Source organism: Microcaecilia unicolor, chromosome 1 (genome assembly GCF_901765095.1).
Source record: "Microcaecilia unicolor chromosome 1, aMicUni1.1, whole genome shotgun sequence".
Lineage (NCBI taxonomy): Eukaryota > Metazoa > Chordata > Amphibia > Gymnophiona > Siphonopidae > Microcaecilia > Microcaecilia unicolor.
This window is the reverse complement of record NC_044031.1, coordinates 57,511,394-57,534,854: the sequence shown is the minus strand read 5'-3', so window position 1 is coordinate 57,534,854 and position 23,461 is coordinate 57,511,394. Positions and strand designations below refer to the sequence as shown.

Genomic DNA, 23,461 nt, shown 5'->3' with positions numbered 1-23,461 from the left:
CGAGGGGGCACATATACATTCCAGCCTCCAGTCTCTGGCTGACAGCTTGGATATTGAGAGCTTAGTATTTGCTTCCTTGGGTCTCTTAGAGGGTGTTTGGTCTTGCTGGCTTCCAGGAAAGATTCCACTAAGAGGTGTTACTCTTTTAAATGGAGGGGGTTTGCTGTCTGGTATGAGAGAAAAGCCCTAGATCCCCTTAGTTGCCCCACACAGACCCTGCTTGAATACCTTCTACACTTGAGTCTGGTCTCAGGAGAGTCCACCTTACTGCAATTGGTGCTTATCAACGTGTAGAAGGTAAGCCCATCTCTGTATAGCCTCTAGTTTTCGCTTCATGAGAGGTTTGCTTTTGTCAAAACCCTCTCTCAGACTTCCCCCAGTGTCATGGGATCTCAACATCATTCTCACTCAGCAGATGAAAGCTCCTTTCGAGCCACTGAATTCCAGCCATCTGAAGTACTTGACCTGGAAGGTCATTTTTTTTAGTGGCTGTTACTTCAGCTCATACGATCAGTGAGCTTCAGGCCTTAGTGGTGGATGCACCTTATACGAAGTTTCATCACAACAGAGTAGTCCTCCGCATGCACCCTAGGTTCTTACCGAAAGTGGTGTCGGAGTTCCATCTGAACCAGTCGATTGTCTTGCCAACATTCTTTCCCTGACCTCATGCCCGTCTTTGCGAAAGCAGTTTGCACACCTTGGATTGTAAGAGAGTATTGGCCTACTACATGATGCGGACACAGCCCCACAAGATAGTCTGCCCAAGAATTCATTGACCTAGACACAGTCTTTGGAATACATGGGGGTTCACTTTGATGCCTGGTTAAACACAATCTTTCTTCCGGATGTTAGGTTTTGAAAACTGCAGCATCAGATCAGTCTTCTCCTCAGACCCTCAGCATGAGAGATCTCGCAAGTCCTCAGGTCCATGACAACTACCATTAAACTGGTTCTGTGGTTTAGGGTTCATACAAGGCCTCTTCATGGGGCTCTTCTTTCCAACTATTGTAATTCGTACCAGGGATTGTCCAACATCAGTCGGAAAAGGCTTCAGCTAGTACAGAATACTGCAGCCAAATTGGTAGCAAGAAAGAAATTTGAGCATGTTACACCTACTTTGATTTGCGTTGGCTGCTAATTGTAGCTAGAATTTTTTTTAAATTGCTTTACTTTTACAGCTTTCCATTTAGTATTACCGAAATAATTGTCAGACAAGCGAACTCAATATGTCCCTTCTCCGTCATTGTGTTCTATGCAGAAGCGTATGCTTCAACATCCTTCTTTGCATCAGGTTCGATTGACTACTATCAGGAATAGGGCATTTTCATATGTTGGTCCTTTTCTTTGAAATTATTTGCCTAATGAATTTCATGTTATTTCCAGTTGTATTTCTTTCAGTAAGTTTTGAAAATCTGGTTATTTCAAAAAAGTTATAGTATTTTATGATTTGTTTATGAATATCTGTATTTGAAATTAGTTTGTATTGTAGTTTGTACTGTATCATTGTTTGTAATAATAGGGAATTAAATCTTTTTTTTTAAGTATAAACCGCTTTAACACAATAATGTAATTTAGCAGTATATCAAGTAAATCAAATTAAACTGGTCTCTACCCCATCACTCCTCCCAGAAGAAGGTGGGTCCTCCTGGACTGGCCAGACATCTGACCCCAACCCCTCCGCCCACCCTGGGTCTACCTTTAAATGGCTTGTGGTCTAGTGTCTTCATCACTCTTGCCCACACAGGTTCCAGCCAAAATGGCTGCCAGGATTTCCCACATCAGCCTCATAAGATCTGCCACAGGTGGTCCCTGCTTATGCTGCTTCCAGTCCCAAAATGGCCACCGGGATCTCCTGCATCAGTCTTACAAGGCTGCTGTGGAAAATCACAGCAGCCATTTTAGCTGAGGAAACTGGGGGCAAGAACGACTGGGGATCGCTTTTTTTTTTTCCAGAAGAAACCACTAGATCACCAGACTGTTTAAAACAAAGGTATGACTGGGGAGAACGTTTGGGTGATGGGAGGGCAGAGGGGTTGGGATTGAGTAGCTGTGGCCCTCTTATGTTGGGGGGGGGGGGTGTTTGTGGCTGGCCTGGGAGGACATGTGAGGCGCCATTTTCAGTTCCATTTTCAGGTACATCAAAAGCAGAAAGCATATGAGGGAATCTGGGGGACTTTTAGATCATGAAGGAGTAAAAGGGGCACTCAGGAAGGACAAGGTCATAGCAGAGAGATTGAATTCTTTTCTTCAGGCTTTATGGAAGAAGATGAGAGATCTGCCTGTACCAGAATTGGTTTTAGGGTGAAGATGCAAAGGAACTGAAAGAAATCTTGATGAGCTTGGAAGATGTACTGATCAAATCGGCAAGTTAAAGTGTGATAAATCACCTGGACTGGATGGCATACACTCCAGGGTACTGAAAGAATTCAAACATGAAATTGCTGATCTGCTGTTAGTGATCTTTAACCTATCATTAAAATCATCCATAGTATCTGAAGATTGGAGGGTGGCAAATGTAATGCTGATTTTTTTTATTTCAAATAAATTTTTATTGATGATGGTATCAAACAATAGGCAAATAGTGTTATACAGTATCCATTGCAGCTAAGTCTTAAATCAAACTTCAAACAGCATACTGTCACATCATCATTTGTACATTCTCAAATTCTACTAATTTCCCCCCCCCCCCCCCCCCCCCCCAGGGAACCATTCTTCTTCTCATTACCTATGATGCCTAAACATCTATGTTACACTCCTTACCCACGCAGGCAATTATTTTGTAATTAAGTACATCACAGATTTAGTATAGGACCTTTCGCTGCTGGTGGCAATGTCAACCAAAATGGAGTCCATATCTTGCAAAAAACTGTTTCTTTAAAGGCTTCTTTCTGATCTACCAGCCTTCTCTCAAACCTCATGAGACAAACCATCTGTCTTCTCCATTGATTGACTGTAGGGATTTTATTTGTAATCCACTCACTCAATATTACTTTCTTCGCTACAACTGTTGCTCTAATTGCAAAACCTCTGGAACCAGCTGGAGCCGGAGACTCCCATCTCGGGTTGTCAAACAGTAATTGTGGTTCATAACACCAAGTTGTCCTCCATATTAGAGATACATGCTTTAGGAGACTCTTCCAGAACTTTGCTATTTTTGCACAATGCCAAAACATATGGCCTAGCCGTACTCCCATCTCGCCACACTTCAAACAGGCCCCATCCGTCGAGGCCCCCATATGGAAGGCCCTTCTTGGTGGAATATGTGCACGCATAGCAAACTTATATTGTAATTCCCAAGACGACATCATCTTGCAGGATCTCCGCAGAGACAAAACATATGTTTTGAGAACTTGGTAGGAAACTTCAGTTCCTAAGTCTTCAGTCCATGCCTGTGCTAGACCTCTGAAATCAGGTTCTGGAATTGTGTCTCTGATGTGTCTGTGGTGCATCCGCAGCGGAACTTTATTTTGTGCTTGTAATGAGAATGCATCAGACAGTTCCTCCTGTACGTCCTCCGCCAGGTCTTGCCACTTCAAAGTGGCTATGTAATGTTTCAATTGTACATAGTGAAAGTACTCTGATGGACGACAGGAGTATTTCGTCTTCAATGCTTCAAAAGATTGAATTTGGCCCTCCTCGGTCACCACTTGTGTTATGTAGCTTAGTCCTTTGCTTTTCCAACGGCGGAACACTCCGTATATCTGTCCCGGTGGGAAGCCAGGATTGTCACAAATGCTCAGGTATGGTGTGGTCCGTGATGAAAATTGATGAAGTCGACAAATCCATCTCCAAACTGCCTTCGCTGTTGGCATTATATGAGAGTCCTGCAATATTGGCGGGATCCGTCCTCCACCTGTATGTAGCAGGCTGCTGAAGTGGATCCCAGCAGTGAGCTGGGTCTCCAAGTCTGTGGCAGAAAACTCCGCTGTATTACGGAACCAATCCGAAATGTGTCTCATTCCGCATGCTATAGTAAGATGTCTCACACTCAAAAGTCCCAAGCCTCCATGTTCCACCATCATCTGGAGTGTTGCAAGTGGTATCCGAGCCTTCCGCCCTTTCCATAAAAATTTGTTCAATTGTTTATTCAATCTCTGTTCGTCTTCCACACGTAAGAACAATGGCAGTGTTTGGAAGACATATAACCACTTAGGCACAAGGACCATATTATATAATGCAATCCTCCCTGTTAATGATAATGGATAATCATGCCATAGTCTCAGCTGTGTACAAGTCTGAGTTAATAGTGGTTGCACATTTTTGGAATACAGAGTAGTCAAATCCTGTGGTATGTAGGTGCCTAGGTATTTAATTTTTTCTTTTTCCCATATCAAATTTCTCTCTCCCACATTCATGTTTCCCACCTGGGGGTACACCATCAATCCCTTGGACTTCTGCAGATTTAGTGTGAAGCCGGACAAAATCCCATATTCCTTAATTATAGCTAACATGGCCTCCAGCGCCTTCCGTGGTCTGGTCGTGATCACAGCCAGGTCATCGGCAAACGCTAGCACTTTAACTTGACCCTCTCCCACCATAACTCCCGGGATGTCCTGCTCGGATTTCAAAGCCCTCAACAGTGGTTCCAAGGCTAGCACAAAAAGTAAGGGTGAGAGGGGGCAACCTTGTCTAGTACCCCTCTCTATTCCAAAGGGTGAAGCCTTGACTCCATTAACCAGAATCTCCGCTTTTGGGTCTTTATATAAGGCTATTATGGCTTGATAGAACCACCCTTGAATTCCCATATATTTAAGAGTTGTGAACAAGTATTCCCAACCTACTAGGTCAAAGGCTTTCTCAGCGTCCAAACTAAACAGGCACGTCGGCATACCCCGCTGCTGACTGGATGCCATTGCCAACAGCAGTCGGCGCACATTTCCAACCGCCTGCCTAGCTCTGACAAAGCCCACCTGCTCCTGTCCTATTATCCTAGGCAATATTGTGGCCAACCTATTGGCAAGAATTTTGGACAAGATTTTAATGTCCACATTTATAAGTGAAATTGGTCTGTAAGAGGCAGCCTGATCTTCTGGCCGTCCTGGCTTGGGTAATAGTGAGATCAACGCCGTATTAGCGTGCTGGGGGAATTTACCTTCTGTTATGACCTGAGTATAATAATCACAAAGGGGGCCCACGATGGATGTTAGTAATATTTTATAGAATTCCCCTGTATATCCATCCGGCCCTGGTGCGGAACCCAAGGGTAAGGATTTGATCACCTCCTGGATCTCTTTCCCCTGTATTGGACCTTCCAACCTTTTTAATTCTATTTCTGTTAGTTTGGGTACTCCCACACGGTCCAAAAAACTATTAATTACCTGACAATCTGGTTTTGGGGTTGCCTGATAAAGAGCCTTAAAGTGTCTTGTAAATATCCGTGCAATATCTTCGCTATTATTATATTGCACTCCTTTCTTGTCTTTCAAAATCGTTATTGGTTGCCTATTTCCCCAAGTCCTCACTAACCTCATTAACATAGATCCTGATCTATTCCCAAATCTCTGTATTTTAAATTTTTGGTATGCCAGGGACCTGCACGTGCGTTCGTGCAACAATGAATTAAGTGTAACCTGCATGGCCTGTAACTGTTCTTTTGTTATGGCATTGGGGCTCCGTATATAACTGGCTTTCGCCTTCTGCAACTTGGCTTCCAGCCTCAAGATTGCTATAGAATGTTTTTTGTTCCTTGCATGGACATAGGCTATCACCTCCCCTCGCAGTACAGCTTTTGCAGCCGACCAAAACAATGTTGGTTGCGCCATGTGCCTTCTATTATTTTCCTTATAATCTTCCCATTTCTGATGGAGGAAATCCTGGAATTCCTTATTGTGGTAGAGATATGCTGGAAACCTCCATCCCCCTGATGACTGGTAGAATCTCGTGGTCTCCACATCTATCCATACCATGGAATGGTCAGACAGCCCCCCCGGGCCTATTTCTGCTCTAGCTACCCATGAGAATGCTGTTCGATTTACCAATATGTAATCTAATCTTGAAAGTGTGCCATGTGCTCGAGAAACATGAGTATAATCACGTTCTCCAGGGTGTAGTGCTCTCCATGAATCTACCAGATCTAATGAGCGCATGAAAGACCTCATGGCCCACGCTTTAGGCCCTCCCCGTGATGACTCCTTGGGATCAGAGCAGTCTACATGGTAATCCGAGACCAAATTAAAGTCACCCATAACTATGAGTTGTGAAGCTTTATATGGCATACATATTTCCATTAACTTTGCATTAAATTTTGCATCATAGACATTAGGTCCATATAATCCCAGCACCAAAAATTCTCTATTTTGTATCCATAACTTAATCACTACGTAGTCACCTTGTGGACCAACTTGCACTACTTCGGATTTGGCTGCTAACCCCTTGCGTATTAATAGAGCCACTCCGCCTTTCCGTCCTCCTGCTGAAGCATAATGAACCTCCCCCACCCATCTAGTTCTTAATTTCTTATGCTCTTCCGGGGAAAGTCTAGTTTCTTGTAAACACCCGACATCTACTTTATTCCTCTTTAGGGCCTCCAGAATTTTTGCTCTCTTAATTGGGGTTGCTATCCCTCCCACATTCCATGTAGCAAATCTTAAAGTTTTAATCTTCCTTTCCGTAATACTTTGTCTTTCATAGCTACTTCCAAATATATCTCCCAGGTGCCCAGCCTCACCCAGAAGATCCAAAATATCAAAATTCTCCATTCTAATCCCCAGCTAATGTCTCTGTTATCACTTCCTACCTGCTTTTCCTTCTGATCACCTTTGCATTGTGTGTTATACAAATATTCATCCCCTTCTTTCTTCCTACCCAACATTGTCATTGACCCTTCCCCCCTCCCTCTCTTGACCCCCCTCCCTCCCTTAACTCCCCTTGTTGCCTCCAAAAGCAACTGAACTCCCATTCTATTCACCTAACGGAGATCAGATGAGGTTGTGCCCCCCCCCCCCCCTCCCGGAAACACACATTATTATCATGTCATATCAATCCGGTTACCTGCCTGTCTTTCACCGCAATTCTCATAAGCATCTCTGCACATGAAATACAACATACAAACGCTTTAACTTGTCATAATCATACATTGAACTTAACCCTTAATGAATGTTCACTGGTTCTAGACACCTTCTTGTGCCACTCATGTCAGCTCTATCCCAGCAATAAATTTTGTGGCTTCTTGTGGTGTTTTAAATTGATGCCATTGTCCTTGATGTTGGAGTTTTAATATCGCTGGGTAAATTAGGGCAAATTTTGTTTGATTTTCTGCTAGGGTTTTACAAATCGGCTGGAATGCCCGTCGCTTCTCCTGTAAACATAGTGAAAAGTCTTGAAATATCTTAACGGGGCTGCCATTGTAAAATAACTTATCGCGTTTCAACCGAGCCCCTCTCAAAATCTCCATCTTGTGTATAAAATTGTGCACCTTTACAATCACCACTCTCGGTCTTTGGTTTTGTTCCGGTTTTCGTCCTAATCTGTGGGCCCTTTCCAGGCACAGGGATTCGGTATTATCTGATAGCGCCATTTCTTCAGACAGCCATTTTTCTAATACCGATTGTAACATGTGCTCCGGAATTGTTTCTGGGATGCCCACTATGCGTAAATTATCACGCCGTGATCGATTCTCCAACTCATCAATCTGTTGGGATTGCAATTGCACTAGCTTTTTAAGCTCTTCCAGCTGTTTAACTTGTCCGATCTCACCGTCTTCTATGGCCGACACTCTGTGCTCTAACTCTCCCGTACGACGGGTAGTGTCATCCAAACGTGTTTCCATCAAGGTGAGCTGATTAGAAAGTTGTTGTAACTGGGGCTCTAGTGCCGACTTCACCGCTTCGGTTAATTGCACTAGTTGTTGTTCTGTGAAAGTTACCTCTTTCGCGCTTGGTCCGGGGCTCGGCGCCATTTTGGGATCTGTCCCACGCGGCTTCTCCGCGTCTTTTTTAACGTTTTTTGCTGGCATCCCCGCTTCAATTTTTATAACAAAAGGGTCCATATAAGCGAACTTGCTGTTTTATAGGATTTTGCGGTTCACTGTCGCCCGGCAATCAGTGCTGTTGTGTCCGAGGGGGGGTAGGGCCCAGGAGAGGAGCTACTGCACGTCTGCTCCGCTCAGCTCATCGCGTGATCTCCGTAATGCTGATTTTTAAAAAGGGTTCTAGGGCTGATCCGGGAAATTACAGACCGGTAAGCCTGACTTCAGTGCTGGGCAAAATAGTGGAAACTATTAAAAAGAATTAAAAATGAATCACATAGACAAATGCGGTTTAATGGGAAGGAGACAGCATGAGTATCATTTCTTTGAAGGTGTGAATAAAATGTGGATAAAGGTGAGTCTTTTGATGTAGTTTATCTAGATTTACAGAAGGCTATTGACAAAGTTCCTCATGAGAGACTCCTGAGAAAATTAAATGGTATAGGAGGCAATATCTGTCTGTAGATAAGGAATTGGTTATTGGGTAGGGTTGAATGGCCATTTTTCTCAGTAGAGGAGGGTAAGTAGTGAAGTGCCACAAGAATATGTACTGGGACCAGTGCTATTTAACATATTTATAAATGGTCTGGAAATCAGAACGATGAGTGAAGTGTTTAAATTTCCAGATGACACAAAACTATTCAAAGTTGTCAAAACACATGTGGATTGTGAAAAACTGCAGGAAGACCTTGGAAAACTGGAAGACTGGGCATTGAAATGGCAAATGAAATTTAATGTGGATAAATGCAAAATGATGCACATTAGGAAGAATAATCCAAATCATTGTTACCTGATGCTGGGGTCCACCTTAAAGTCAGTCAAGAAAAAGATCTAGGTGTCGTAGACAATACCCTGAAATCTTTTGTCCAGTTTGCGGCAGCAGCCATAAAAGCAAACAGGATGCTAGGAATTATTAGGAAAAAGATGCAAAATAAGACTAAAAATGTTATACTTCCTCTGTATTGCTCCATGGTGTGACCTCACCTTGAATATTGGGTTCAATTCTGGTTGCCGTATCTCAAAATAGATATAGTAGAATTAGAAAAGGTTCAAAGAAGAGCGATCAAAATGATAAATGAATGGAACCCCTCCCAAATGAGGAAAGGCTACAGAGATTAGGGCTTCTCTGTGCAAATTGAGTGAGCTCCAGGCTCTAGTAACTGATTCACCATACACTACGTTCTTTAACAGCAGGATGCTTTCTGCACTTTCATCACAGGTTTCTGCCTAAGGTGGTGTCATGATTTCCATCGTAACCAGCCTATCATCCTGCCAACATTATTTCCCAGCCTCAGGCCCACAAAGGTGAACATGCACTGCACACATTGCACTGCAAGAAAGCCTTAGCCTTCTGTTTGGAGTGGACTAAAGCCCTTAGAAATTCCAGAGTCATTCCGTGTCAAGTGGACCAATTTTAAAGGTCTCACCATCTCAGATTTTGATGAAATTTGGTACATAGTTTCTTTATGATAAAAAACTAAGCTGTGCAAAAGTTTAGTTCAAAAGACTAAAAATTGGAGGTTCTAGGGGACCTCAAGTAAAGGGTTGCAAAATGTCGCCTGAGCAAAAATGACATTTTGGGCCAACTTCCAGAAGCTGTAAAACTGGAAGTTTTAGTAGTACAAGGGGGATATTTGGAGAACCTGCACTACTTTTAGGGCTTAATGAACTGGCAAAACCCCATGTTCCTAGTCCTCTTACTTTTTGAATGGTTTAGGCTCAAACTTTGCCAAAAAAAACCCCGGCAAAAATCAATTTACAGCGATGTTGAGGCTGCTGTAGTTTCTAAACTAGTTGGCCTTTCAGGTTGATTTTTGGTAGGTGTACTAAATGCACGGCTGTAATGAGGCATTCCAATTTGCAGCACTTTCCTTCAAGTGGTTGAAATATTATAAGCATTCAAAGTTGGTATAAAAAGCATTTTTGCCCATTTTGGGCTATCTTTGATGCCCTTGATCTCCAGTGGGACAGCTTCAATATTCTTTCTTTTAGCACCATTAGAAAGAGCAGATTTCCTTCTATCAGAATATGTAGTTTTCAATTTGGAGTCTCTTCATATAAGGATTGCAAAAAAAGTGTTTTTTGGCCAGTATTGTTGAATGATAGATGAAACGGATATAGGGCCCATCGATGTTTCTAATTGCTGTATAAGTCACTCAGTTGCTTTAAGCATGCGTTGGTCCATGGTGGCTACGCCACTACCAATTCAATAGGAAGTGGCAACCTCATCGCCAAGAGGTCACGCCTGATAGCCAGGCAAGTCCAGCCACTTGGCACAGGTTCCCAAGCCTGAAGGTGGGCATCTTACTTGAGGTTCCCAAGCCTCATTTGGTTGTCTTTGCCTAGTTTCTCAAGCCTAATGGGGGTGTCTTAATGGTTCCCAAGTAAAACCTCAGTGCTGAAGTGACAAGAATTTTTCACTGATAAGTTTCACTGCTGTTTCTGGAAATGTATACTGTCGTCCAAGTGCTGTAGTTGCTGGTACTGGAAGAACTACTAGAATATGCTGTTCAGAAATCCAACAAGAATCTCTTCTGCTAGGCCAATGAAATGATCGTGCAGGCCCGCATGGATGCATAAAGTTGACCAAGGCATCATGTTCTTCAAATGATGTGTCACAGACATTGCCAATCCACCATTTGTTGTCATAAACACAGGCAACATACTGCCCAGGCTGAAGTTGAGACACATTTATGCCAGGTACACTCACTGGGTCATCTGACTGACAAAGTTTGACAACAAATGAGGAGGAATCATTTGACACTCTACTGAATGAAATTTGGTTCAAGTCAATGGGAATAAACTGGTGATTTTCACGAGTTGCAGCAACTGTGGAAGCTTTACTGAATCTTTCCTCTTGTGCAGATCTTGAAGATTCAATTTTCTCCTTGGAAACAAAAATGAACTTGATTTTATTTATTTATTGATCAGAAAATTCAAACAAGCCTTGTGCTGTGAGAATTTGGCTATTTTTAGGTCGTTGCAAACTAGCCTGAGCAGCTAGTCGCTTTGTTGTACCACCTATGGCATCACTGTGCACTTATTCCAAATTCTGTTTGATGATAGCATAAGTTGGCAAAGTTTTTGAAGTTCTTGTATTGTGCAGCTGAGCCATCACTAAAGTATGTTACATATTTTATTTCTCCAATTTTGCTTTTCAAGAACGGGATTCATTTTTCCAAGAATGCATGTACAGCAACTGCATCATGCCGCAAGCTGTCACTTATTATGCAAACACTTATGCACTGAATTTCACTTGAAGCATCACGGAAGTACACAACAAATGGATGCAGTGTAGCTTGACTGTTTTCTCAGTGGAAACCTTGAACAGCATCTTGGACAATAAAGGAGTAGTTTTCAGCAAAGTCCAAGAGAACAACAATTTCACAAGGATTTAGGTTTTCTTTAACAGTTTTTAAGTATTGTGTCTGATGTTTGGAAATGTAATGGTGAATTGACAGGTTTGAAACTTTCAATGCAAGCTCAGATACAAAATCAACATACAACTGTTTGGTCTCCAGTGTGGTGCGATCTGTATGAACCCACTGCTTAAACTCGATTGTTTCACCTGGGTCAGCATCACTGAACACTTCTGTCAGGTAATTTTCAAGCATATCTTTACCTGGACATATTTCACACCTGTGAAGCATGCATTCTTTGCATTCCAAATTGCACACAGTTTTAGCCATCAGTGCTTTGTAATCTTCGTTCAGCAGATGGCTTCCAGCAAGCATAAGCTTCACATTTTGATGAATGACACAAACACACACTGAATGCATACCAGATGAGCCAACAGTGACATACCACTTTGGCCTTAGCTCACAAAATTTGGAAAAACCCACTTCTGGCCCATTTCGAGTACGATATGCAACATACATTTCTTTTAGATTGCTAAGCAGCAAGCGCTTTTGCATTTGAATTTTTTCAGTGCCAGTTCTGACAGAGACAAAATCTTTTTTCCCTGGGCACAGTCTACTGAATTCATCATCTTCAAAAAAGCCAAGAATTTTTTTTTCTGTTTCTTCTGGTAAAACTTTACCTTTCTTCTTGTCTGGTTTTGCCGTAATTCCACAAACTGATTTCAGATTTCTTGCTTTTTTAACCATTCTAGTTGAAACCATGAATTCTGAGGCAGTTCTTTCAATAGACCAGCTGTTTGGTGCTAAAGTTAGTATTTGCAGTTTTTCTGCATGATTTGCTGAAACTTGGACTTTGTTTTTCAACTCGTTTAGCAGGTCATCATAATCAGAACATTTGTCACATTTCTGACTGGTAGAAGGTTGAGTTTCAAACTCATTTAGGTCTAAGCCACCAGCAACTGCAAGATGATGACTCAAAGTATTTTGCACTCGCCTGATTTTGCGCTTGGTGTAGCCTCGTACATCACGCTTGCTGACTTTTTTGAACTTTAATGGAGAAATACCAAGAGATGTCAAACTTGTGTTCAACTTGCCAGAAATGTCACTGTGTTCCTCATCTGCTGTTGAAGATGATGATGATAAAGAATCAGCAGCTCTGTTACTGACGTCTTTTCGACAAGATGGACATAGTTTCTGACCCGGCACAAATATTTTGCTTGTTAAGGCCTTTAAGCTGGGCTGCTAGTGTGTCATCCAGCACTCTTAAGCCCCTTTTTGCATTATGACCACCTTTGGAAAATGGGTTACAGCAGGTTCTTTGCAAAAATTCAAACTTTTTCAACAGTAAGGATTCATGATGAAGGCAAATAGTTGATCCAGCATCGAAAGGTTGACCAGAAAGCTCTTGTAACAACTTCTGTTGATCAGGCAGAAGCTCTTCAATTAATTTCAAACCTTTATTTTTATTGTATGTCAGTAAATGACACTCTGATGTACTTGAACAGCCAACTGAGCAAAGTGGAAATTCATCTGATCTTTCTGGATCCATTGATGACCATTAGCATCAGTTCAACAAACGCATTTATTCTTGCAATCAGGTTTTCAATGGGTAAAATTTTACTTCAGTCTAAAGTGATTAATATCTTCATTTGTGGCATTTAATTCAATATAAATGAGCCTGTCGGTGCAGGTGCGAGTTTCTTCAACAAGAAGTATGTATACAATGGTTTCCACCCTGTTTTTTTAGTTTACTTGAACACAGTTTTATAACATAATGTTTAAAGAAAACTTCTTTAGCCAGTTAGACTTGGCCAATTATGATTGGTGAACCCTGTTGCAAGGCAGAATTGTTTGTTTCATTGCCCAATTGTATGCTTCTGGTACCTCCTGGCTCCTGAGTGTCTGTTGCTAGGCTTACTTTGATGCCTACAGTTCACTAAGAGGTCAAACTGTAGCAAGGGTGAAGAAACACAAGCAACAGACACTCAGACGCCTTGCAACAGGGTCCACCAATCATAATTGGCCAAGTCGGTCATCCTAACTGACTGCGGTTTTCTTTAAACCTGTTATGAAACCTGGCCTCATCCTTCCACATCCTAAAAAACATTCCTGTTTTTTAGTTTTCTTGAATACAGTTTTATAACATAATGTGTTCTTTATTTTAAAAAATTGGTGCTTTTTGAAAGAAGAATCACTTTTACTACACTTGTATCAAGGGTATAGTGAAGAAATCACAGGCTGCTGCCCGCAAACATTTAAGGGCATTTTTGCAATCCTTATATGAAGAGACTCCAAAATGAAAACTACATATTCTGATAGAAGGAAATCTGCTCTTTCTAATGGTGCTAAAAGAAAGAATATTGAAGCTGTCCCACTGGAGATCAAGGGCATCAAAGATAGCCCAAAATGGGCAAAAATGCTTTTTATACCAACTTTGAACGCTTATAATTTTTTAACCACTTGAAGGAAAGTGCTGCAAATTGGAATGCCTCATTACAGCCGTGCATTTAGTACACCTACCAAAACTCAACCTGAAAGGCCAACTAGTTTAGAAACTACAGCAGCCTCAACATCGCTGTAAATTGATTTTTGCCGGGGTTTTTTTTGGCAAAGTTTGAGCCTAAACCATTCAAAAAGTAAGAGGACTAGGAACATGGGGTTTTGCCAGTTCATTAAGCCCTAAAAGTAGTGCAGGTTCTCCAAATATTCCCCTTGTACTACTAAACCTTCCAGTTTTACAGCTTCTGGAAGTTGGCCCAAAATGTCATTTTTGCTCAGGCGACATTTTGCAACCCTTTACTTGAGGTCCCCTAGAACCTCCAATTTTTAGTCTTTTGAACTAAACTTTTGCACAGCTTAGTTTTTTATCATAATGAAACTATGTACCAAATTTCATCAAAATCTGAGATGGTGAGGTGGGGACCCCTGGTCCACTTGACACGGAATGACTCTCCAGTCAACTTTTTGTTTTATTTGTCCCAAATAGGGTAGGGGCTGCGTCAGCTGGTACACTGTCTAATAGGCTAGCAGTTTGTGTCTCCTTCACTTATGTACTGATACAGTTGACTATGGGAGATCAAATCACAGCTGACAGTGTCTGAGCTTTGGCGACATTCTATAGCCCGCTTAAGATCAGCCTTGATGGAGGAAATGTGCAGAGCTGCAACATGTCCATTCACAGTCCACTGCTGTTTGAAAAGGATTCCTGACACAACAGTACGTTTAGCAAGTTAGGCCTCCAGAATCTCTTTGGAGATTAGAAAACAACTCCATCCCACCTAGAACCATTTTCTCTTCTGTTTCAGCCTGCCCACCAGAAAAAAAAGTCAAAAATAGTTTTAAAATATTCAAAACATTGGTTGCCACCAAAAATATGTTGGTGTCTGCTTGTTGAAGGCAGTTGGTAACTAGGGAGTACCATGCTGTAAGGTCTAGATAGCCTGCTTGTCCTCAGAGAAGGTTTTTTTTTTTTTTTTAACCTGTACCAGGTGTGACAGCAGGATAGAACTCATCACATACCTACCTTCCCAAGAAATTGTATTCAAGATGAATAATACACTGTGGTGGACCCACTGACAGGTTAGAAGTGGTACAAATGTGCAGTGGAGCAACTCAAATGCTTTGAATGTAATAAGCTAGAGAAGCTTCCTATGTATGCACTATCGGTGACATCACCCATCCTGTGAGAAATTGTATCCTGCTGTCCATAGGTAATACCTGCTACAGGTAAGTAAGTTGGATTTTTCCTGTATATTTCTTTTAACTAGATTGGAAGGCCCTTTTGAGAAGAGGCTATCATGCATGGGTATTTGTGCAGTGCCGATTCCATCTAGTAACCCTGTAGAAATAATAAAATAATTTTTAATCCTAGTGTACTAGTGTTTGCAGTTCTGAAATGATTCCCAGCAGACAGTGTACAGGTTTCTGTCAGCCTTCTCATTTTTATATTCTAGACTGTACACATGGATAATATTAGTATGTAGATCAGGGGTCATCGACCTTTTTCATTGCCTAGTGTCAGAAAGCTGCATCATTGCTAGTAGTGATGATTCTGGATTGAGGGAGGTTCACCTTGCTGATATGTCAGCTGCAGTCAAAGTACTGCACCACATACAAACTCTGACAAAAGATACAGGCTGGAACTTCCTAATTGTGCTGATCTCGTGCCATAGGTTTTGACAAGGCTCACAGGAGGCACAGATTTTTAATTCTAATTTCCAATTGTTATTAATATCGATCAGTTACAGCCTATTACTAGAAATGGGAGGCACAGATTTTTAATTCTAATTTCCCATTGTTATTAATATCGGATCAGTTACAGCCTATTACTAGAAATGTCTTTGCATGCCAGATGCTGAAATATGTAATACTACAACTAATCATTTCTATAGCGCTATAGCCAGCCTCTAATGTAGATTTTCTTGAACATTTAAAAAGCATGTGTTTAAAATTTCTCTCTTATTTTATTTTATTTTTTAACCAGAAGTCAAAGGTCTTATCGTTCCTACAGTGGGAGTGATCGTAGCTCTTCACATCATCGAAGCCGAAGTGAAAGCAGCAGCTATAGCTGAAAGAACCATGGAAGGGGGATTAAAGGGGGAACAGCAAATTAAATAATTACAGAATTAAATGCTGTAAAGCAATACGTATGAAGGATAGCATAGCTTCATTCTACGTTTCTGTATCACACAGCATGGAAGCAGTAGATGAAAATGAAGGTTAGTGTGTTTGAAGTAATGTGTACACTGCACATTTTGTACCAATAATTTGTTACGTTCATGTGAGCAGGTAAAACAAAAATTCAAACCTGCCTTTCTGTGCCAAATGCCATTTCTATGGAAATAGAAGGTTTAAACCAGTTTTATTGAATAAAAATACTTAAGCCGTGAATTTGATTTCATATGTACAGTTGTTACTGTTTTGGGTTGAGGTGAAAGTACTACACTATTTGGCATATTTGTATTCCCCACAGGTATCTTAGGCCATCGTAATCCAAAGCTCTGCTGTTAGATAAAAACTGTGAAAAAAAGTTGTATAAAGATTTGCAGTCTGTCATTTTAAAGAATGAAAGTGTGCTTTTCTATCTTAAAACACCAATTCTGTGGTGTTATGTTTGTATATTTACATATGTAATCACATATATCATTTAGCTTTATTAAGTGTCTGTAGTTTGGTAACCTGGATCCCTTTATATATTAAGGACATAATTAGAAACATTTTGCATAAGGAAAAAAGGCTAATGAGATTTGGTCTTGCCATCAGGATCTCAATTATTTAAATTATATAAATAACCTCGCTACATGAGGAAGAGGGGGTTGCTTTTTTTTAATTCTGTATGTTTTCCTGCTTTATTACTTTGAGGCACATCCTTAGGTTTCCCATAGGAAATCTTAGAGAAGGGAAGGTGTTCAAAGGATTTAATTACTAAAAGGAAATTTTTTTTTTCTGTAGTTAAGGATACTTTTTATTGAATCAAAGTAGCATTTTTGGAGGGGTTTCCCCTTCCTTTTTTTGTGCTTCTAATAGAAAATCCATACATCCATGGCTTGCTTCTAAAAGTTTTGTATACTGAATACAAAAGCATTCTTTATTCAGGAACTGAATGTGTTTACAGATGTAAATAGTACAAACTTTTGTATGTATCTACAAACGGTGATTTATATGCATTTATTTGATTCTGAATCTAATGATGCTTTGTAAAGAAGAGCCTTTGACATTAAAGCACATATAGTCTATTACAAACATTGGTTTGTTTTTATTTCAAAGTTATTCACGTGCAGAATATGGTGCATTCGTATTTCAATAATATATAGAATTTCAGAATAAAATAATTTTCAGTACGGTATTGTCTAAATTGACGTTTTAGTCTTCAGCTCCCAGCATGACAAAAAGCAAGTTAACCTATTTGGTTCTAGCTTGCATGGTGCCATGTGCTGAGTTGAGAACATGTTACAGCAAAGATTTTTGCACCCTTAGTCCATGGATGTCAAAATTCAAGGCTTGTAGGCTGCTTCTGGCCTGACTAGCCCTTTGATACAGGCCCCATGATCAGAGCTCAGGGTCGCAGACCGAGGACCCGAGCAGTAGCATTGTTAGAAGCATGGCAGTCCTCTTCCCCCATGTCGATCTAGCTAGCTAGGAGAAGCAAGGTGGCAGGAGTATATTCCTCAAGCTTTACACTAATCTGTTTCCAGGCCCTGAGGATCAGAATCAATATATCCACTTCACCTTCTCCCCCACTCCTTCCCCCTCCACACACATCCTGTGGGTTAGGAGAACAGCAGTAATGCAATGGCTAAGGTCTATCCTTCTCTGTTGCCAAGCTGGAGTGTAATACACAAATAATATATAGTGCAGCAGGGTATGACAAAGTTGGAGGTGCTTTACTACCACAATTCTCCTTCTCCACCTAAGTGAGATGATCATGTGAGCATGCCTGAGGGGATCAGAGAGGAGGAAGGCAAGAGAGTGAAGGTATTTTGGGGGGGCGGGGGGCAAGAGTAAGTGAAAACTATCATAGGAGCTGTAGACTGTTGGGAGGAAAAGTGAAAGATTGAGAATCAGAGGTGCCAAGGGTGAGGGAAGTGGGATGTAAGGAAAAAGTACTGGAGATACATTGGGGTGATATAAGCATTTTGGTGCAGGCCAAGAGCAATCTGAATATTTTTATGTTTGATGGCAAATATAGTTGTTGAACATGATTACAGAAAGCAATCATGTTTGAGCATGTTGAAATCCGCCAATGAAGCCTTGGGTGAAACAGGACCCCATTGGGACTTAATTGGAAGGGAAACGGAAAAATGGGACTTGATATATCGCCTTTCTGAGGTTTTTGCAACTACATTCAAAGCGGTTTACATATATTCAGGTACTTATTTTTTTTCACGAATATAGCAGCGTATAATTGAAAAGTGTGAAGAAGACTTCCAGGCATCGGATCCAAGATGGCTGGCTGACCTGATGCTGTCAAATCTCGCCTCCTGTTTCTCTCTCATTTGTAATGCCTAAGCAACAGGGGAGTGCTGCTGCTAGCTCCTCTCAGGGTGCTATTGAAAGTTTTGCAGAGGCTCGGGTCTCAGACAGCTCCGAAGAACGCTGAAAGCCTGCATGAGAATTCAGTGAGATGGAGGCATTTGACTCCTCTTGGGCTGGAAGTCAGCCTCGGCCCAGAAACTAGAACGCTGTCCCCACAACTGCTGTTCGTTGTCCCTCCGGCACGGCCTCAATGGGCGCCCTGCTTGGAAAGCAATTTTGGCACTGAGCAGCAAGAGGGGACTGTTCCATCTCCAGCAGGCAAGGAGCAGACTGGATGATTTGGGTCGACCAGCAGGAGATAGTGCAGCGGCCTGGAGAGTTGACTCGAGGAACGATGGGTGAGCAAGTTTCTTTGAATATGATTCTATGGAGCTTGAAGTTAAGTTGGATTTTCCTTCAGTTTTGACACGGACTCCTTCTGAGGTTGCATTAGATGTAGTTTTAAACAATTTTTATTGATGAATAGTTGTGCATCACAAATAACAAGCAAAATCTTTAGCCTCAGTACAACTTAGCCAACAATATAAACAGTTCGGTAAAAGAACTTTAATATTTATAATAGAAGAAAAACTTTACCCCAGCCGTAGCCTGCAACCCCTAGCCCCCTATCTTCTCCCACCCTTCCCTCCCTATTACACCCCCCCTACCTGCGATCCCCCTAGGCTTGTACTCTTGATAGCCCAGGGGACCCCCCCCCCCCCCCCAAGGAAGCATAATGGTTTAACAGCTTAATCTTCAATAGATATCTATAAAACATAGTATTGAGGCGCAAACTTTGCCCCCGGGGACTCAACTCTTGCAGATAGGGACTCCAGATCTGTATGAACAGTACCATACGCTTCGGGGATCCCTTCGCCTCTCTCCTCCCACAATGCCAGCATATGCACCTGATTCCTCCAATGCCAGAAAGCTGGCGGCTCCGGTACTTTCCAATACTGAAGGAGTAAACAAACATGTGGACAAAGGGGAACCGGTTGATATTGTGTATCTGGATTTTCAAAAGGCGTTTGACAAGGTACCTCATGAAAGGCTACAGAGGAAATTGGAGGGTCATGGGATAGGAGGAAATGTCCTATTGTGGATTAAAAACTGGTTGAAGGATAGGAAACAGAGAGTGGGGTTAAATGGGCAGTATTCACAATGGAGAAAGGGTAGTTAGTGGGGTTCCTCAGGGGTCTGTGCTAGGACCGCTGCTTTTTAATATATTTATAAATGATTTAGAGATGGGAGTAACTAGCGAGGTAATTAAATTTGCTGATGACACAAAGTTATTCAAAGTTGTTAAATCGCGATAGGATTGTGAAAAATTACAAGAGGACCATATGAGACTGGGAGACTGGGCGGCTAAATGGCAGATGATGTTTAATGTGAGCAAGTGCAAGGTGATGCATGTGGGAAAAAAGAACCCGAATTATAGCTACGTCATGCAAGGTTCCACGTTAGGAGTTACGGACCAAGAAAGGGATCTGGGTGTCGTCGTCGATAATACACTGAAACCTTCTGCTCAGTGTGCTGCTGCGGCTAGGAAAGCGAATAGAATGTTGGGTATTATTAGGAAAGGTATGGAAAACAGGTGTGAGGATGTTATAATGCCGTTGTATCGCTCCATGGTGTGACCGCACCTTGAGTATTGTGTTCAATTCTGGTCGCCGCATCTTAAGAAAGATATTGTAGAATTGGAAAAGGTGCAGCGAAGGGCGACTAAAATGATAGCGGGGATGGGACGACTTCCCTATGAAGAAAGATTAAGGAGGCTAGGGCTATTCAGCTTGGAGAAGAGACGGCTGAGGGGAGACATGATAAAGGTATATAAAATAATGAGTGGAGTGGAACAGGTGGATGTGAAGCGTCTGTTCACGCTTTCCAAAAATACTAGGACTAGGGGGCATGCGATGAAACTACAGTGTAGTAAATTTAAAACAAATCGGAGAAACATTTTCTTCACCCAACGTATAATTAAACTCTGGAATTCGTTGCCGGAGAAAGTGGTGAAGGCGGTTAGCTTAGCAGAGTTTAAAAAGGAGTTGGCCGGTTTCCTAAAGGACAAGTCCATAAACCACTACTAAATGGACTTGGGAAAAATCCACAATTCCAGGAATAACATGTATAGAATGTTTGTACGTTTGGGTAGCTTGCCAGGTGCCCTTGGCCTGGATTGGCCGCTGTCGTGGACAGGATGCTGGGCTTGATGGACCCTTGGTCTTTTCCCAGTATGGCATTACTTATGTACTTATGTATACTTTTCCGGGCCACCAGGTTCAATTTTCAACACAGGAGGCGAGCCCCCGTAGACAAAAAGCAGAAGGCCAAGGGCGTATCAAGCACGAATTGGTCCCAGTTACATCTCTGCCCAGCATTTTGATCATAAATCTTCTAATACGCTCCCAAAAAGCCTGTACCCCAGGGCAAGCCCAGAATGCAAGAAAAAATGAGTGTGGTTTATTTATTTGTTGCATTTGTATCCCACATTTTCCCACCTATTTGCAGGCTCAATATGGCTTACATAGTGCCGTAGAGGCATTTGCCAGTACGGTTGTTAGCAGATACAAAGTTATATTGTGGTCAGATGAGGTGGGGGCAAAGGAGATAAGATTATAGGTTGTCCGGTACAATCATTAGTTATGCTGTGTTGCTTGGTGCAGGGATCAGTGGGATAGGCCTTTTTGAAGAGGTGAGTTTTGAGTGATTACCTGAAGTTTAAGTGGTCACGGATTGTTCTCACAACATTTGGGAGTCCGTTCCATAGTTGTGCGCTTATGTAGGAGAAGCTGGATGCGTAAGTTATTTTGTATCATAGTCCTTTACAATTTGGATAGTGTAGGTTTAGGTATGATCGTGAGGATCTGTTTCTGGTTGGTAAGTCTACTAGGTCTGTCATGTATCCAGGTACTATGCCATAGATAATTTTGTGTACGAGGGTGCACATTTTGAAGATGGTTTGTGGCCACACTTGACGCAAGCACTATCCCCCGAAGGTCCCTCATGGGCTAGCTGCTGTTTAGTCATATATGCTCGCATGACTACCCTTTAACCACATTGTCGCAATCTCTCATCTAGCGTGAGGCTTGGAATACCCCGTAGTGTAGCCCCAACATCCCATCCCACCAAAGCGGACCCCGAGTCCTTTTCCCACCTGTCTTTAACTGCCGAATAATTTTTTTTTGGGGGGGGGATCCCTTTTTACTAACGACCTGTGAAGTCCCGAGACCAACAGCCCCATAATCTCCAATTCCTGAAAGAATTGTCTTACCCTGTGCCCTAGACAAACTCCCAATAGGAATTGGTCCAATGTAGCAATATAATGTTTAACTTGGGCATACGCATAGCGATTCCCCCAGGAAGTCCCAATCTTTGACTGCAACTCTCCATATTCTATTACATCTCCCTCCCTTCCCAGCAAGTGCTCCACCCTCGTAATTCCATGCCTCTCCCAAGAGAGGAACGTGGGGTTATCCATGCCCGGCTCAAAGGCAATTTTGCCTCTAATGGTAAATTGGTCAGACACTAATGAACTCCCCCCTAACCTCTTCACCAGCATCCCCCATACCTCCCGTAGTGGGCGGAGCAACGTACAACACTTAAAATGGCATGGGAGTTGGCTAGAGAGATGGTGTAATAGAAGAAATCATAAGGGGTGAAATATTCCCGTTCTAAATCAGTTGGAGTGAACACTTGAGATTGGCAAAACCAGTCCCCCAAGTGACGCAGCAAGCAGGCTTGATTATACAAATAGAAATCAGGAAGCCCCAGACCTCCCTGTGCCCAACCTCCCAACATAAAAGATAACTATCTTGGGCTTCTTAGCAGCCCAACAAAACCTACTAAAGACCCTATAGATGCTTTTCAGATCTTTCTGTAGAAGGCAGAGTGGGAGTGTCTGTAATACATAGAGCCAACGAGGAAACAAGACCATTTTCAAAAGAATCACCCTTCCCCTTAACGAAATTGGGAGCCCTCCCCAATTCTCCAATTGCTTTCTCGACTCCCCCCAAGAGAGCTGTGATATTGAGAGTATATAACGACTCCAGGTCCATAGCCAGCTTGATGCCCAAATACTTAAAATAACAATCCGCCCAACTCAAAGGGAAATCCCCCCCCCCCCCCCAGCTGTCTCACCTCAGGGGAAGATGCCAGCGCCTCCGACTTTGCCAAATTTAGACGCAGACCTGCGTAACCTCCATATTCCCTCAGTATTTCCATAAGAGCTAAAAATGAGTCACGCAGATCAGTAAGAAGCACCAGTTCATCATCAGCAAAGGCTGCAATCTTAAAACTATGCTGGTCTATCTGTACGCCTTTTATAGAAGGATTCTCAATATCCTGAATAAGGGGATCTAATGAAAGCACAAATAGTAGAGGTGACAGCGGGCACCCTTGCCTCGTACCCCGGAGTATGGGGGGAACCGCTGATTCCTCTCCATTGACCAGGACCTTGGTGCAAGGAAAATGATAGAGCTCGAACAGCTAACAAAAACCGCCCCGAAAAACCATATGTCTCCAAAGAGGCAAGCAAAAAGTCCCAGCGGACCATGTCAAAAGCTTTTTCAGCATCGAAACTTATAAGCAATGACTGTGCCTCGTTCTGCCTCCTAACTTCCAGCGCAGCTAGGATTCTCCTCAGGTTTTTTGCTACCGAACTCCCTTTCACAAATCCTACCTGTATCTCATGCAAAAGGCTCGGTAAGATTCTGGCCATACGATTAGCCATAATCTTTGCCAGTAGTTTAGCTTCCACGTTCATTAAGGATTTAGGGTGATAGGACTCTGGCCTCGTGGGGTCTTTACCCGGTTTTGGCAAGACTATAGCCTGTGCCAAAGACAAAGTAGGTGGCAGTTCCTTCGCATCTATTATTTTATTTAGATAGCTGACCAAAGGCTCTATTATGTCTGCCCCCATGAGTTTTTAAAACTCCATCCGGAACCCATCTTACAGATTGCCTCATCCAAGCGATCATCAGCCCCTCCCCCCCCCCCCGTCTGTCTGTCTGTCATCATAAGAACTCTCCCATTGTCTCCTCTGGGACGCGCTAGCTGAGCCAGCAAGCGACCCGCTTTATTGCCATATTTATGCAGTTTAAATCTGTAATATGTTTGAGATTTA

General features: G+C 42.3%; 1 protein-coding gene across 5 annotated transcripts in view; it reads left to right on the top strand.

The window, feature by feature from the left end:
- The window catches only part of NKTR (natural killer cell triggering receptor), a 364,002-nt gene extending 346,941 nt beyond the window's left edge, over positions 1-17,061 (top strand). For all 5 annotated transcript variants that reach the window (XM_030197676.1, XM_030197654.1, XM_030197662.1 and 2 more), the window contains one exon: positions 15,809-17,061. In XM_030197676.1, the coding sequence (XP_030053536.1) occupies positions 15,809-15,896 (88 nt within the window). In that variant the 3' untranslated portion in view covers positions 15,897-17,061. The remainder of the gene's footprint in view (positions 1-15,808) is intronic.
- The last annotated feature ends 6,400 nt before the right edge of the window (positions 17,062-23,461 follow it).